This window comes from Acromyrmex echinatior, chromosome 15 (genome assembly GCF_024713525.1).
Source record: "Acromyrmex echinatior isolate Ae372 chromosome 15, ASM2471352v2, whole genome shotgun sequence".
NCBI classification, from domain to species: Eukaryota; Metazoa; Arthropoda; class Insecta; order Hymenoptera; family Formicidae; genus Acromyrmex; species Acromyrmex echinatior.
Window position 1 is genome coordinate 4,915,174 of NC_141866.1, and position 15,025 is coordinate 4,930,198.

The 15,025-nt window shown below is 34.5% G+C and overlaps 2 protein-coding genes, 1 long non-coding RNA gene and 1 other non-coding gene across 4 annotated transcripts in view; 2 read left to right on the forward strand and 2 right to left on the reverse strand.

Moving 5' to 3' along the window:
• Positions 1–9,661, forward strand: part of LOC105145021 (uncharacterized) — a 34,213-nt gene extending 24,552 nt beyond the window's left edge. The window contains exons 5-8 of the mRNA XM_011054318.2: positions 2,894–3,822; positions 4,580–6,229; positions 6,502–7,554; positions 7,755–9,661. Of these exons, the coding sequence (XP_011052620.2) occupies positions 2,894–3,822; positions 4,580–6,229; positions 6,502–7,554; positions 7,755–8,021 (3,899 nt within the window). The 3' untranslated portion in view covers positions 8,022–9,661. The remainder of the gene's footprint in view (positions 1–2,893; positions 3,823–4,579; positions 6,230–6,501; positions 7,555–7,754) is intronic.
• LOC147907213 (uncharacterized) lies at positions 1,330–3,070 on the reverse strand. The gene is made up of 2 exons (XR_015547638.1): positions 2,929–3,070; positions 1,330–2,291 (listed from the first exon to the last, which is right to left on the reverse strand). It is a non-coding gene; the product is annotated as an uncharacterized LOC147907213 (long non-coding RNA).
• Positions 9,559–12,983, reverse strand: wmd (serine-threonine kinase receptor-associated protein wmd). The gene is made up of 5 exons (XM_011054316.2): positions 12,299–12,983; positions 10,942–11,240; positions 10,601–10,830; positions 10,230–10,366; positions 9,559–10,162 (listed from the first exon to the last, which is right to left on the reverse strand). The coding sequence occupies exons 1-5, from the start codon at positions 12,411–12,413 to the stop codon at positions 9,951–9,953; spliced, it is 993 nt and encodes a 330-aa protein (XP_011052618.1). The 5' UTR covers positions 12,414–12,983; the 3' UTR covers positions 9,559–9,950.
• Positions 12,984–14,572: 1,589 nt separating this feature from the next.
• Positions 14,573–14,645, forward strand: TRNAF-GAA (transfer RNA phenylalanine (anticodon GAA)). Its single transcript has one exon. It is a non-coding gene; the product is annotated as a tRNA-Phe (tRNA).
• The last annotated feature ends 380 nt before the right edge of the window (positions 14,646–15,025 follow it).

Sequence of the window (15,025 nt, forward strand, 5' to 3'; positions counted from 1 at the left end):
TGAATTGTTTAAAGTAGGTTAAACTATTGGTGTTTTCGTGCCAACTAAGCGAGAATTAAATTCACACTATCAAATTATACGCTACTCGGACTTTCGGCGATATACAAATGCACGCAGAAAGAGAGGGAAAGGCAGGCAGCTGGCGCCCATCTCCAGGAAAAGAATTCAAACGAAAATATGAAAGTGAGAAGACCGAAGAAAGTGACTGTACGTATAGTCTTCTGCGGACAGTGGTTGCCAGACGGCACCTTTCAACGTCGTTGACCCCAAAATACGTCGTTGGTCCTTGAAGATCTTTATATAAATTTTCATTGTACTTTGATAAAAAAAAATCATTAAAGAAAATAGATTTTATTATATATTACAAAATAAATAATTTTATTTTGAGAATTTCAGAATCAGTCGTATTATATAATGAAATAATTGGTCATATATAAATCTGATTTATGTTATGAAGTTAAATTGTCTATTTGGTATAAATAAAAAAAAACTTTAACTAATATACAATATTTTATGCTGCAATTTAAAAGTACTAAAAATAATAAATGCACGAGTAATAATTTCCATAATTAATATATTTATACAAAAAATACTTGCAATATATATTAAAATATATGCGTATATATTTTGTCTGTATAATTTTATTTGTGAATTTTGAATTTAAAGCATAAAATTTTACAAGAAACTAAATTAACTCTAAAAATTATTATGCGTGACAAATTTCTCTTCCTTTCTCTCTCTCTCTCTCTCTCTCTCTCTCTCTCTATATATATATATATACATATATATATATATATATATATATATATATATGTACACACACACACACATATATATATTGCAATAAATATATATTTTACCGATAAAAAATACAAAAAAACCGATGATACTTAAAGACAATTGTTCCAAGCTTATCTCGGTAAACCGCAGACTGTTAAAAACAAGACCACAATTTGTTAAAATAATATTTAAAAAATTATTTCGCTATTAGAAAAATCTCATCGAAGAGAGCTGTGCAAAAAAGTGAAAAATGTCAGTCATTTTCATCAAATATAAATTCATTGTCGTTGTCATTGATGAGTCGCGCGCGTCACACTCATCACTACACGAATGAAAGGGTTGCATTCATTGTGTAGGAAGAAACCATGGCACTGTGTAACACTTACTTGCGTGATCATTAAAGAGCGACGCCTGTGCGTAACCATGACACAGAATTTTGACATAGATTACACTTTTCGAGACCCAACGAAGAGCCGCCTTCTGGCGACTCCTTCACCGGTAGCATCGGCGTGAGTCATCGTGTGCATCCGCGTTTAAAATGCTATCAAATTTGTTCATATACAATTTTATTAATACTCATCTTGTGTATTACATGTTAAACTTCTCTTTATACTCTTCGTGTCTCTATATCCTACTCTATAATTATTAATGCATTATTATTGATGTTAATTTTATAATTGTTATATTATTTCATTTTGTTAATCTCCATTCTTCTATCTATGGCTGTATTTAAACGTATTAACTGATATCTTGTCTAGATATTCGCATGCCAATACATTATTCCACATATTATATCATTTCACACTCCATGCATAATGTTACACTTTTTAATTTCCATTATATAAATACTACATTTCAAAAAAATTTTTATTTAGATCGACTTTACGCTTGCCATTCGTAATCTTGACATTTATTATCGTAAATGATAAACATCATAAAAAATTATATCGAAAAAATTGGCAAAAAGATAATATTAATTTCCTAATTAAATAAAAAAATATTGAAACTGTTTTTTCAAAAGTGAGATATATCATATAATATAAAAAAATATTATTTTAACATTTCTTTTAGTAGGCTCAGATTTTTAATTTTCAATTGTATATCATCAATAACAAATTTGTTCTATTTTTATCATACTTTTGAAGGATCTAAAAATTCTTTAAAATTTTACACATTTAAATTCATTCTTAGTCTAACATTTTATTCCTTTTCTTTAGAGTTAAGAGTTGCGAAGATGATCCCAAATAATACTTGATTGTCACGATAAAGACAAGATGACGTCATCTTAATTGAGACTTAAAGAAAGTTTAACTCAATTTTATGTTAATTTGACATTCCTGTAATATTAAGTGTTACTTGGGATGTATATATATTTATATTAATCTCATTAATGTCATTCATCCTTTCTATTAGAGAGTTATAATTGCCTGAATAGTAAAATTTAAAAAAGAAACTATTCTTACTCACGGTATAAAAACGAATCGGCATAGAAACGATCGAAAGTAGTGTATCTGGAAACAACAAATAACGTTATTTCCCATGAGAGTATTTTATAAATATAATTAACTGTTGCATTTAACGCGATGATGTGTGTAAATACATAATAATTTCCCATAATAATTTCCCATTATTTCATATAACTTTCTTATTTTTTAATCACACACACACATATATATTTTCTCTCATTAATAAATTATTTGAACTAATTTTTATGTAATGTATATTTATAAGTATAAATTTATTCAACATAAGAAGATTATTCTTTATAGAAATGATATAAAATTTAAAAATTTAAGGTTATTATTATAACCAAATAGAGCACCTTGATATTGAAAAATTAATTTTGCTTTTTTTATTTTAGACTTTCATAACTTTTAATGGCATTGTTTTATTTAAGAATATAAATAAAAATATAATATAATTTTATCGAAAAATAAAAGAAAAGAAAAATAAAATAAAGACATGGAAGAAAAGATAAAATTATAAGAAACATATTAAAATTATTAAAATTAGCTTATTAGCTTATTAATTATTAAATTAAGCTTATTAAAATTATAAAAAGCAAAGTTTCCAAATTCTAATAACGAACTCTTATTTTTATATCCTGTCATAGGCATCTCGAGACCGCGTCAGTCGGTGGGTACTCACAGTCTACCCGCGTCAAGCGATGTCATCTCCCACGTTCTGTCATCCTTTCCGAGAGTAGCAAGTCACGAAGGTTTGACTAGTCTGTCTGGTGTTTGGTCGGAGCTAGTGCTGCAGGATATCGCTGCCATAGTGCGCCCCACGGGTCCCGAGAATAAATGCTGCTCCAATGTGCAGCAGCATCCGGAGTGCTACGAGATGCGCGATGAAAAATTCGGCTGCAGACGTTATTGGCGATCGGTGCCAAGTTTAACGGTACACGGCTGCCAGTTCGAGACGAGAGAGCAGATGAACGGTGTCTCGTCGTATTTAGATGGTACCGGTATCTATGGCGCTACCGACGACAAGTTGCATCTGATTAAGACTTACGAAGACGGTAAAGTCAACTTGACCGCTTGCGAATTGTGCGAGCAAACCGATCACAATGCACTTGGCCTGTTGCATCGAGTCTTCCTGCGCGAGCATAATCGCGTGGCGGAGAAATTGGCGCAGACGAATGTACACTGGGACGACGCGAAGCTCTTCTTGGAGGCACGCCGCATCGTCGTCGCGCAGCTTCAGCACGTCACCCTCAACGAATACATACCGGCGATATTACGGGAAGCCGTACAAGTCGATCACGAACTCAGACCACTTGCAAATGGCTTCTACGCTGGTTATTCCTCATCAAACAAGGCGGGTACATACAATGCAGTAGCACTGGCAACTTTGCGCGCTCTTGTTTGGACGCGTGCGGATAAAATAGGAGGTCTAGAGAATCACATTATAACTTCTGCCAACGGCATCGGCGTCGCAGCCGCACCAGACGCGGCCGCCTGGTCCATGCACGTTGCACGAGATCACGGAGTGCCCGGATACGTCAAATATCTGACTAACTGTTTAGAAGAGTATATTAAGGTAAGTTAATACTGTAGACAAATTCTATTATTATTATCCTTTTCTTTATAAAGGAATGGTAGCGACATGGTTTTTTTAGAGTATTACCATTTCTATTGTTATTTTTTAATTCTATCTACTATAAAAATATAAAGAGATTGTATTTAAATCATGCCCTTATAGAGTAAAATGAGACTAATGGAAAAAATATATCATAAACAAGTACAAGTCGATTATTTTTATAAAATTCAGTTATTTTAGGGAGGTCAAAAATGATTATGTGTCTAAAAACATAATAAATTAATTATATTTTTAGACACATAATCATTTTTGATCTCCCTAAAATAACTAAATGTTTAAAAATAATCGACTTGTACTTTCTTATTGCACAATTAGAAAAAAAATTTATGAAATTAAAACGATGATGACGAACAAAACTTTTATAATGTAAGTACCACTTTTTATGTTTTACCTTTGTTCGCCATTTTTGTTTATAAAAGTTTTATATCTATGACATAGATAATTAAATTTCAAAACAGTAAATAATAAAATAAAATTTCATGATTTAGTAATAATCTAAAAATAATTATATATAGACATGTCTTCAAAAACTCCTGAAATTTCGAGGGATAAGTTGAAAAATATTATTGCTCGCAATTATAATAATTATAAAATTGATAGTCTTCATTTCATCAAACGCGAAATTTAATGGGTATATTTTTGTTATTCTTCGTCTCTACACAATTACGACAATAATCAATTCAATTCGTTTCAATAGATCGAAAACTTCACGGATCTAACGAGAGTAATGCGTCCTGAGCACGTGCATCTGCTAAGTACGATTTACACAAATGTAGAGGACGTGGATCTTCTCGTGGGTGGTATCTTGGAGACTCCGGCTACGGGTGTTGCTGTTGGTCCAACGTTCGAGTGCCTTCTTAAGAAGCAGTTCGTAACAATGAGAAATTCCGACCGCTTCTGGTACGAGAATGATCTTCCACCCTCAGGATTGACGGCGACGCAGCTGGTCGAGATCAGGAAGGTGTCCCTCGCCAGTATTCTGTGCGCCAATACCAATATTCGCAGGATACAGCCGAGAGTGTTCATCCGACAGGACCAATATTTGAACAGCAGAATTACTTGCGAGCAGTACGAATCTCTGAATGTCGCGGCATGGACCGAGAAACCGCTGCCGCTTCCTATGATGCAGTATAACTTGGTAAACACGAGCACGGGTGATGAGTCGACGCAGCTTCTATCGGAGATCAGTCCCGAGGTGCTTGCCGCTGCGGTAAAGAGAGCAGAGGAAGAGCTAATTGAGCGAAAGCAGTTGGAGTATAATGCTTGGCTAGAACAGAGGGTTGCTGACCCTAAATCGGCTGCCGGCACCGCAGCTAGCTTCTCGAAAGCTAACAAGGATGCTCTGTTGCTCGCCAATTCATCCATCATGTACGAATTGGCTACAAACGAGATTCTAAATGGTGTACACGGTCTCCGACGAAGGAGACGTCAGGTTTTTGAGAATACGGAGAACGTTCTAGGATTCCCTAACTCGAACGAGTTCTCCGATCTGCTGCAGAACGTCGATATCTCCGGCTTCTTGAATCATAATCAAAAGGCGACGCAACATGAAGAAGTCGAATGTCCCGTAGATAATTCTCCATGCGATCCAACTACACCTTATCGAACCTTATCAGGCCATTGCAACAATCTACGTAATCCCAACCTTGGCAAGTCATTGACAACCTTCGCCCGTCTATTGCCACCTGTTTATGAGGACGGTGTTTCCAAACCGAGAATGACTTCCGTCACTGGTGCACCTTTGCCAAATCCTCGGGTAGTCTCCACTGTGATCCACCCTGACATATCGAATTTGCACAACCGTTATACACTGATGGTGATGCAGTTCGCCCAATTTCTAGATCATGACTTGACGATGACTCCTATACACAAAGGCTTTCAAGAGTCGATTCCCAGTTGTCGGCCGTGCGACTCACCACACACTGTTCATCCCGAATGCAATCCGTTTCCCGTGCCACCGGGTGATCACTTCTATCCCACTGTGAATGTCTCGTCAGGCTCGCGTATGTGCTTCCCGTCGATGAGGTCATTGCCAGGCCAGCAGCATTTGGGTCCACGCGAACAAGTGAATCAGAATACCGGTTTCTTGGATGCGTCGGTAGTCTATGGCGAGAATTCGTGCATCTGTAATATCCTGCGCGGTTTCAACGGTCGCATGAACATCACAACGAACCCAAGACGCGGTAGGGATTTGTTACCGCAATCGGCGACGCATCCAGAATGCAAGGCGCCATCAGGATTGTGCTTCATCGGTGGTGATGGCCGCGCTTCGGAGCAACCAGCGCTGGCAGTCATGCACACCATGTGGATACGCGAACACAATCGCGTAATGGAAGGCTTACGACAGGTAAATCTCCTCTTTTTATTTAAAAATATTGGATTGAGAAAACTCTTCTACATTGTCATATATTTCAGAATCTTATAACACCATATTCCTAGAACGTCATATGAATATTATTTATCCTTTTTAATAATTATATAACATTTTAAGAATATGTTGTGTACACCTTATAAAGAATGTATTGTTTGAATCTGCCGTAATCTGCCGGCAAACATCTTGAGTAATAATTGAGTAAAAATAATGTCAATTTATTCATTGATATAAAACTTCTTGATTAGGTAAATCCCCACTGGGACGGCGAGAAGCTCTTCCAGGAGACACGACGCATCATTAGTGCGATGCTGCAACATATCACATACAACGAGTTTCTGCCGAGAATTCTTGGCTGGAACGCCGTTAGCTTGTATGGTCTTAAGCTGTTGCCCCAAGGCTACTACAAGGAATATTCGCCCACTTGCAACCCTAGCGTGCTCAATGAGTTCGCTGCCGCGGCATACCGAATTGGCCATTCTTTACTGCGACCGCATTTACCACGCATGGATCGGAACTATCAGAATATCGATCCTCCCATCTTACTACGTGACGGATTTTTCAATCCGGATATGCTCTATCAGGAGCATATGATCGACGAGATGATACGTGGCCTAGTAACTACGCCGATGGAGACATTGGATCAGTTCATCACCGGCGAAGTGACCAATCATCTATTCGAGCAACGCGGTATTCCGCACTCCGGCGTGGATTTGATAGCTCTAAATGTTCACCGAGCCCGCGATCACGGAATACCATCATACAATCATTACAGAGCGCTCTGTAATTTGAAGAAAGCCACCACATTTGAGGATTTGTCCAGAGAAATGGCGCCGGAAGTGATAGCTCGTATGAAGCGTATATATGCCTCCGTGGATGACATCGACCTCTTCCCGGGTGGTATGAGCGAACGACCACTTCAAGGTGGTTTGGTCGGACCCACTTTCGCCTGTATCATCGCTATTCAGTTCAGACAGTCCAGAAAGTGCGATCGTTTCTGGTATGAGACCGATGATCCGAACATTCGCTTTACTGAGCACCAATTGGCAGAGGTTCGCAAAACTACTCTGTCCAAGGTGATGTGTGAGAACATGGATGTCCAGATGGACATGCAAAGAGCGGCATTTGATTTACCCAGTAATTTCTTAAATCCACGCGTACCGTGCAGCTCCATGCCCCATATGGACTTCTCTGCCTGGCGAGAGACCAGACATGGCTGTCAAATCGGTGGAAGAAACGTCGCGGTCGGAGAGTCTGGTTTCCCTACGCCTTGCACTAGTTGTGTTTGCACCAATGAAGGCGTAAGTATACTCTCTGAATGAAAAGAAACATACTAAAAAGTTCAAACTTTCTTATTGTAAATGTAAATCAAGTAAATTTTGTTTTCTTAGTTTATATTTTTTCAATCTCCTCTATAAACTGCTAAATGTTATAAACTATGTTATAAGATGAACAAATTGCTAATGAAATGTAGAACTTAAAAAGAAGTCTCTGTTTTCAGACGCAATGCGCTTCGCTAAGAGTCACGGATTGCAATCAACTTTTACGAGAGGCTTCTCGAGAAGCGATTCTACGGGACGATGTATGCACCGCTCAATGCGGTTTCGTTCTGGCAGCCTCAGAGAGTAACGCAAGACTACAATTCACTACGCCTAGCGGTTCAGGTTTTTCTGGTTTTCCACCACACACGAATAATTTGAGAAATTCACCAACGTCAGCTTCGTTCAACGGCTTCAAACTACCTGACCTCTCGCAATTCATTGGCTAAATCGAAAGAGACGGGAAGACTTAAAATTCATAACTCTTTGTTTACGGATTATTATATTGTACGCAGGAAACACACTGCCTTTACTTCGAGAGACTGTATGACAAACACGATCAAAATATTTCATAACCGATCGTACTCAAGCTCAATATCATAAAGAGAAACAAATACAATAACGAATAAACAAGGCGAGATAGTGAATATGTTTTGAATATACGCAAGAAATACTTAACAGAATATAAAAGGAAGAGTACCTGTCGGCATGTAAATATAGATGATAAGGCGCAAGTATTTAATTCATGGAAGAAGAACGAGATCACATCGTCAAAAAATAAAAGAGAGCAAGAAGACACGCGAATGAAGACTTCTTTAAAGAAGTTCTCCAGCTTAATAAAGTGGAGAAAAGTCATGTGACTTTTCTTATCTTAACACGAAAGTATAAAGGATGCAAAATGCCACTATTTTTTTTTAAATAAATAATGAATAAAATTTAAGCAATAAAACTGTAATGTGTTATTAAAATATATTTTCTCTATAATATAAAGATTTATGTGGAAAATATTGAAGAAAAATTGTTTATAGTAATTATTTAAATTTAATTTAAATATTAATTATTCTGATGGAAACGGTATACGATATTGTCATTTTCATTAGTGTGACGTCGTATTTAAAGAGAATTGATGAATATTTCATACTCTTACTCGAAAATGATATGGTGAAACTTCATTTTAATTTCAAGATGTTCTTTAAATTCCATTCTTTTATATCTATATAAGTCTTCAAAATCCTTATACTTTGTTTACAATTAAAATTCAGAAATGCCTACATATCATAAACTTATTCTCAATATTTGATCAAATCTTATTATGTAAAAAGGCTGGAGAACCTTTTTAAATTAGGAAATAGTGATGGTTTTAAGACAACATTGAATCATTTTAATTATAACAAAAATTGCAAATCATTTTGAATATCATTCGAAATAGAAAAACTGCGGGTCTTGAATGTATAGAAAATTTCTCTTAAATGTTTTCAAAATGTATTTTTTCATAGTTTACATTATTGTTTCATTCGTCTATATACATTCGTCTAGAACTAAGTAAATATTTTTGTTAATTTTTATTATAATATTTTGATATTCACAAGAGACAAATTTTCTAAATACTTAAGAGTTAAAGAGTTTCAAGACACTGAAATCTTCTAAGATTTTTTTAAGACTTCCCTGTTTTGAATAATATTCGAAAGACAATTTGCATCTTTACGTAATTGGATTATTTCATATCTTAAAAAAAAAAGGATTAGAATATCTAAATCGTTATTAGCAATGAAATGCGCATACAAGAAAAACTTGTAATGGATTGTCGAGTTGCACATTATGATGATATTACGTTACCAGAAATTAAAAAGAGTGATTATCAAGAATGATTATGAAGCATGTCAAAATGGACATACAATATTATGTGTTGTGTGCTGATACACGAGTCACGTATCGATATATTTGAATGATGGACGGTATCGGTTTGGAAAAAATGCAAATGCAATGTTCGTTATGAACTTGTCTTTCTTTCTCTCGTTTTACACCGCTATCTACTTTTGTATTATAATAACATGTATAATGTTAATAAATGTTAATATTTCTTTTTTTATTTATTGTTTTTTTTTCATAATATAAATAGCAATCCTACCCCGCGTGCCTCCACGAGCTCTAGAATTGGTCCTCTCACTTTTAGTTTTGGAAATAAAGGCCACAGTGAAGGAGGGTGTGAACGATCTCTTTCTAAAAAGACGAGTTATTTACAAAAATTTCCGACGGCCCAAATAACAAATTCGACGCGTTTTATTTGCAGATTATTCATCCAATTTAATTTGAGATATCTGCTTTTAGGCTTTCGGAAAACTTATGAAGATTTTTTTATCTCTCTCTGAGGTTCAAGTTTAACTGGCAGGAACTTCTTGTTTGTTATTAATAACGGCGGTATTTTCTTGTATTGCAGGAGTCTGTTCTATGCAGCGCCATAATCCGTAGGTTTTACCGACTATAGTTTGCCATAATCTCAAAGTACCATCTTCGGATCCACTAGCATACAATTCACCATCTGGTGAAAAGCGTACGCAATGTACGGGTCCAAAGTGTCCCTTAAACGATTCTGCAAATTTTATATACAGGATTAACTTTTGATCAAAATTACAGAATCATGAAGGATGAATTTTTACCTAGTTCCGCCCCTGTATTGTAATCAAACTTGTACATTTTAAAGTCTTCTCCACCACAAACAAAAATAGTACAATCCGGATGCAGGCTGGCACTATTAACTTGAGTCGGGACCATAAATTCTTTTATCTTGGTTAATCTGACAAAAAATTGAAAATAACATTAATCTTCTTTATCTTATTAAAAAATTAAAAAAGTAAAAAATTTTTTAATATGATTTTAATATGTAATATTTTTATGTGAGATGCTGAATAATTTAACAAGAAGGCTTTCATAAATTGCTATAATGAAATTAAAGAAAAACTGAAATTCTAGGATAGTTTTCCAAAGAATTTTTATAACACTTTTTAAAAGAGAAAAAAATATTACGTACTCTTTGCTGTTCCAAAAGGTAACAATGTTAGAATGAGTAGTGGTAATGATGTTTCCATCTTTTGATACTTCCATGGAACTAGGAATCGCTGGAAAATCTAATCTCTTAACCTCTTGCCCACTATTTCTATCCCATACCCTCAGTGTCTTATCATCTGCACAGGTAATTAAGGCAGAGTTATTGTCAAAGAAAGTGACATGCCTAATACCACTTGCATGACCTGAGAAGATCTGAGAGAGAGAGAGAGAGAGAGAGAAAAATTGAAACGTTTTAAATTAATCTAAATATTTACTATTAATCGTGTTTGATCATTACTAATTTACATCTATACATAATTTTACCTGTGGAGCTGCTTCTGGTTTATTAAGATCATAAATGCGTACAAGTTTTTCATTAGAACCAGTACAAAGATGATTAGAATCGGTACTAAAGTTGACAGATTTAACTATATGATTGTGTTGAAAAGAATGAACTTCTTCTCCTTTAATCGCATCCCAGACTTTAGCATTAAAATCTGCTGCGCCGGTTGCAGCTCGAGTAGCCTGTGGATTTAATGCTACACCCCACACTGCTCCTTTATGTCCTTCAAATGTACCAATCCAATCTCCAGTGTCACCTTGTCGTAACATAGGTTTGCCATCTAAAAAACCATTGTTCCAAAATATTTTACTATATAAAAAAATGATGTTATTTCCAATAACAAATATATATATTTTGAAACAAATACATATGAAAAGATATTTAAATTCTATTTCCAAGTAATTCCAAAAATATAATCGATAATGCATTGAAATTTAAAGAATAAAAATGTTTTATATTAGATATATCATAATATAATAATACACGTTTCAAAAGTATAATAATCTATTTATTTAACATAAAATATATATTCTATAAAATATTTGTAGAAAAAAGTTAAAAGCTTAGAAAGAATTAAAATTGCTTATCATTTTGTACAAAATTTGTTATGCATTGAATATGACTATTCCTTTCATAGAACAACTGCGTATATAACTGTATATATAATATTCAATGTTAATACATATAGAAAAAAACATTACAATTTTACAATAAGCATTACAATTTTTCAATTAATCTCAACCAAGATGAATCAGCAATATAAATAATTCATCAAACGATTATGTTTATAGTAACGTTATCCATTTCTACCACTATATAGATTAACTTTAATTTTAGTTTAATTTACTCTCTATCTCTTTCCAATTTTTAAAACTAGAAAAAAACAAAAAGTAAGTTGAATTAAGATTAGATTAATCAACATTTTTATTATTAATAAAGATTTACTTTAATCTCGATTAAATTTATTTTTTATCTTATTCTAAACCTAAGAATTAGAAAAAAATAGACAATAAATTAATGATTAAAGTATCACATAGAGCCCGTTAATCCTGTTCAAATTGTCCCTTTGAAATGTCGAGCTGCCTTCACAAACAGGCAGGAAGAGATAGCGCGCCCGTCAAGAACATGCGCGTCTAACCTCGAAAAAACACAGAGCCTTGAGAGCGACCGGAAAGAATCGGGCCAAGGCGATCGAGAATCGAACGTGCGGTTTGAACGATCAAGATCCAAGAGGAAAGAGAGAAAGAAAAAATCGGAGCAACATGACGACACTGACAACAGTCAGCCGACCTATCCAGACCTCGCTTTGTTCGCAGAACAAAGCAGAACAAACGTTACCTTTGCACGCTGAGATGAGATAGTACCCGGATTCAGTGACGTCGGAGAAGGCGAGATGGACCACGGGTCTCGTGTGTCCACTGCACGTCAACGGGGTCTGCCTTAAACTAGCCATCGCGCCGTTCGTCGCGTCGCCGTCGCCGTTTCCCGTTTTCCTTCCTGCCTTCTTTCCCTGCGACGAGCAAACGAACGGTAGCTCGCTACCGCGACTTCCAGTGCCTCCACGTGCGCTCGTCTGGGCTTCAGGCCACTCGGCGTACCGTCACTACCGTTCACGTCCGTCACGTCAAGCGTACGAAACACGACTGACTGAAACTGAAACACGAACTGACACGGTCGTCGGTCCGGTCGGCCGGGTCGGCGGCGCCGTGGCGTGCAGAGGCTGGAACACAGTATAGGTAGTGACGTACCGATCGCCATGTACCGGCAATTAAACCCCGAGACCCGAGACAGGTCACAGGAAGAACGTCGCACGCGCGCGCGGCCTCGTCCAACCTTGTCGCCGCGTCCTCGTCTCCCTTTTTCTCCCATGTCGCGTCCCACAATATTACTCTCTGTCTTTCGAAACCGCGATCGTTATTTACACGAACGGGTGTAGCATAAATCTGCTCCAACTTTGCAAATTTATATGTACGTACTCCGGCCACTCCGAAAGATTTAGAGTTGACTCGGATTAAAATTTCTGGAAGGCGTCTACTTCGTACGAATTTTAATATTTATCTCAACAAATAAAAATATGTATAATATATAAATAAGATGTAAAATTGAAAAAATGAATTTTGAAATATGTGACTTTTATTTTTGCGTGACAAATAAATAGTTTAAAGCGATTTACTTCGAACGTGTGATAAATCTTTATCGATTTTAGATTTAAACAGAATATTATTGTTTGTCGCACGTCACAGGAAACGTGTTGAAATAGCATGTTGAAGTTTATATATATATATATTTAAATTGTCAATGCACGAGAAAGAGAGCGGAAATCTTAATGTTATAAGTACATGTAATAATACATTGTATGTACACTACTTTATAACGATAGCATTCAAAGCTGTTTAAAGTTTAAACGTTTTATGTACTTATCTCAAATATAATAAAAAAATCAGAAAATAGGAATTTGATGCGACCGAGTAACGAAAAATTATCCGCGAGAATGTTTCCTTTCCAATTGATTATGTTTTCCGATGGAAATGTACTTGTATAGCACAGGAGCTTTCAACAATATTACTACAATATTTGCAATATTATTATAATGTTTCAATGTGACCGAAATATTATTGGAATGAAATATGCTATATAGATATACTATTTAAGAAAAAAAAAAGGAAAAGTGGAAAAATAAACGTCAAGACTTAAACATATCTGAGCGAACTCAAAATCTTTTTTTAATCTTTACTTATAATATTAGTATATATATGATAATTATATATGTATACATATAATTACGTATAATAAAAGAATATATTTATTATACGTAATTATATGTACACATATATATAAAGAAGATATAAAGTTCATTTATATATAATTATTTTATTTAATGTTTAATTATTTATAAATTATTTTATTTTGCCTCTAACTATCTTTCTGTTATCGATACGCATTTTATATTATCGGAATGCTTTGCCTTGGCCCTGTAAGTCGTTTCTTTTAAATCCTTCTTGAATCATGACCATGAATTAAAACAAGCTCTCCCTCCCCTCTTCTCCTGTAAATAACCTTAGTGTATCATAGAATGCTCGTTTTTGCAGCGTGCACTGACTATCAATCAATCGATATTCGAAGGATATTAGGAAATCGAAAAAAATTTCAATGATTGCAACGCATTAATTTATCCGAGAATAATCACTGTATCAATGATTGGCATTGCTCCGGTTATATATATATATTATGCAAGACTTGTGCAATAAAAAAATAAGAAATAAGTATAAAATATAGTAAAACGTAAAAAAAAATTTTTTTCTATTTTCATAATATTTCTTATAAATAATAAAGCATTTTGTGACGTCTAAACGTAACAATAGAAATTTAAAGTTTGTCGGTCAATTAGTATAATTTCTCAAAAAACATTAATAAAAAAAATTAAAAACTGGATCAAATAAGAATTATACAATTATACATATAATTACAATAATTTTTATCATAAAATATATATATATCTTTATGTATATATTTCTAAATCTCATTACCTTATATGTATAAAATAATACATAAATTATATATAAGTATATTATAAAGAATATTTCAGGCTTTTAATGAAAATCGCATGTGTGAGCCGAAATAGCTCAGTTGGGAGAGCGTTAGACTGAAGATCTAAATGTCCCCGGTTCAATCCCGGGTTTCGGCAGTCACGATTTTTTTTTATTTAATACTGAAAAATATAAAAAAGAAATAATTGTTAACAATAGATAATAACAGATGTGAACGAAAATATATATTATAAATAAATGTTTAACACTTTAACATGGTACAATCATGTATTCTCTTTTTCATCCTTCTGTATTCCATTTTAATACTTTTAGAATTCCAGCTACTAGATATCGAGATATAACTGTAGTATTTTAAACATTCTGTAGATCAATTTTTAATTGAAGAGCACATTGCAATAATACGATCCAATCTCATCCCCTTAAAGATGTATGTGCTACATCTAAAAACAGTACCAAAGATACAAAAACATGATTGTTCTATTATTACTTTTGAATATCTGTGTAAAATTTAAACATA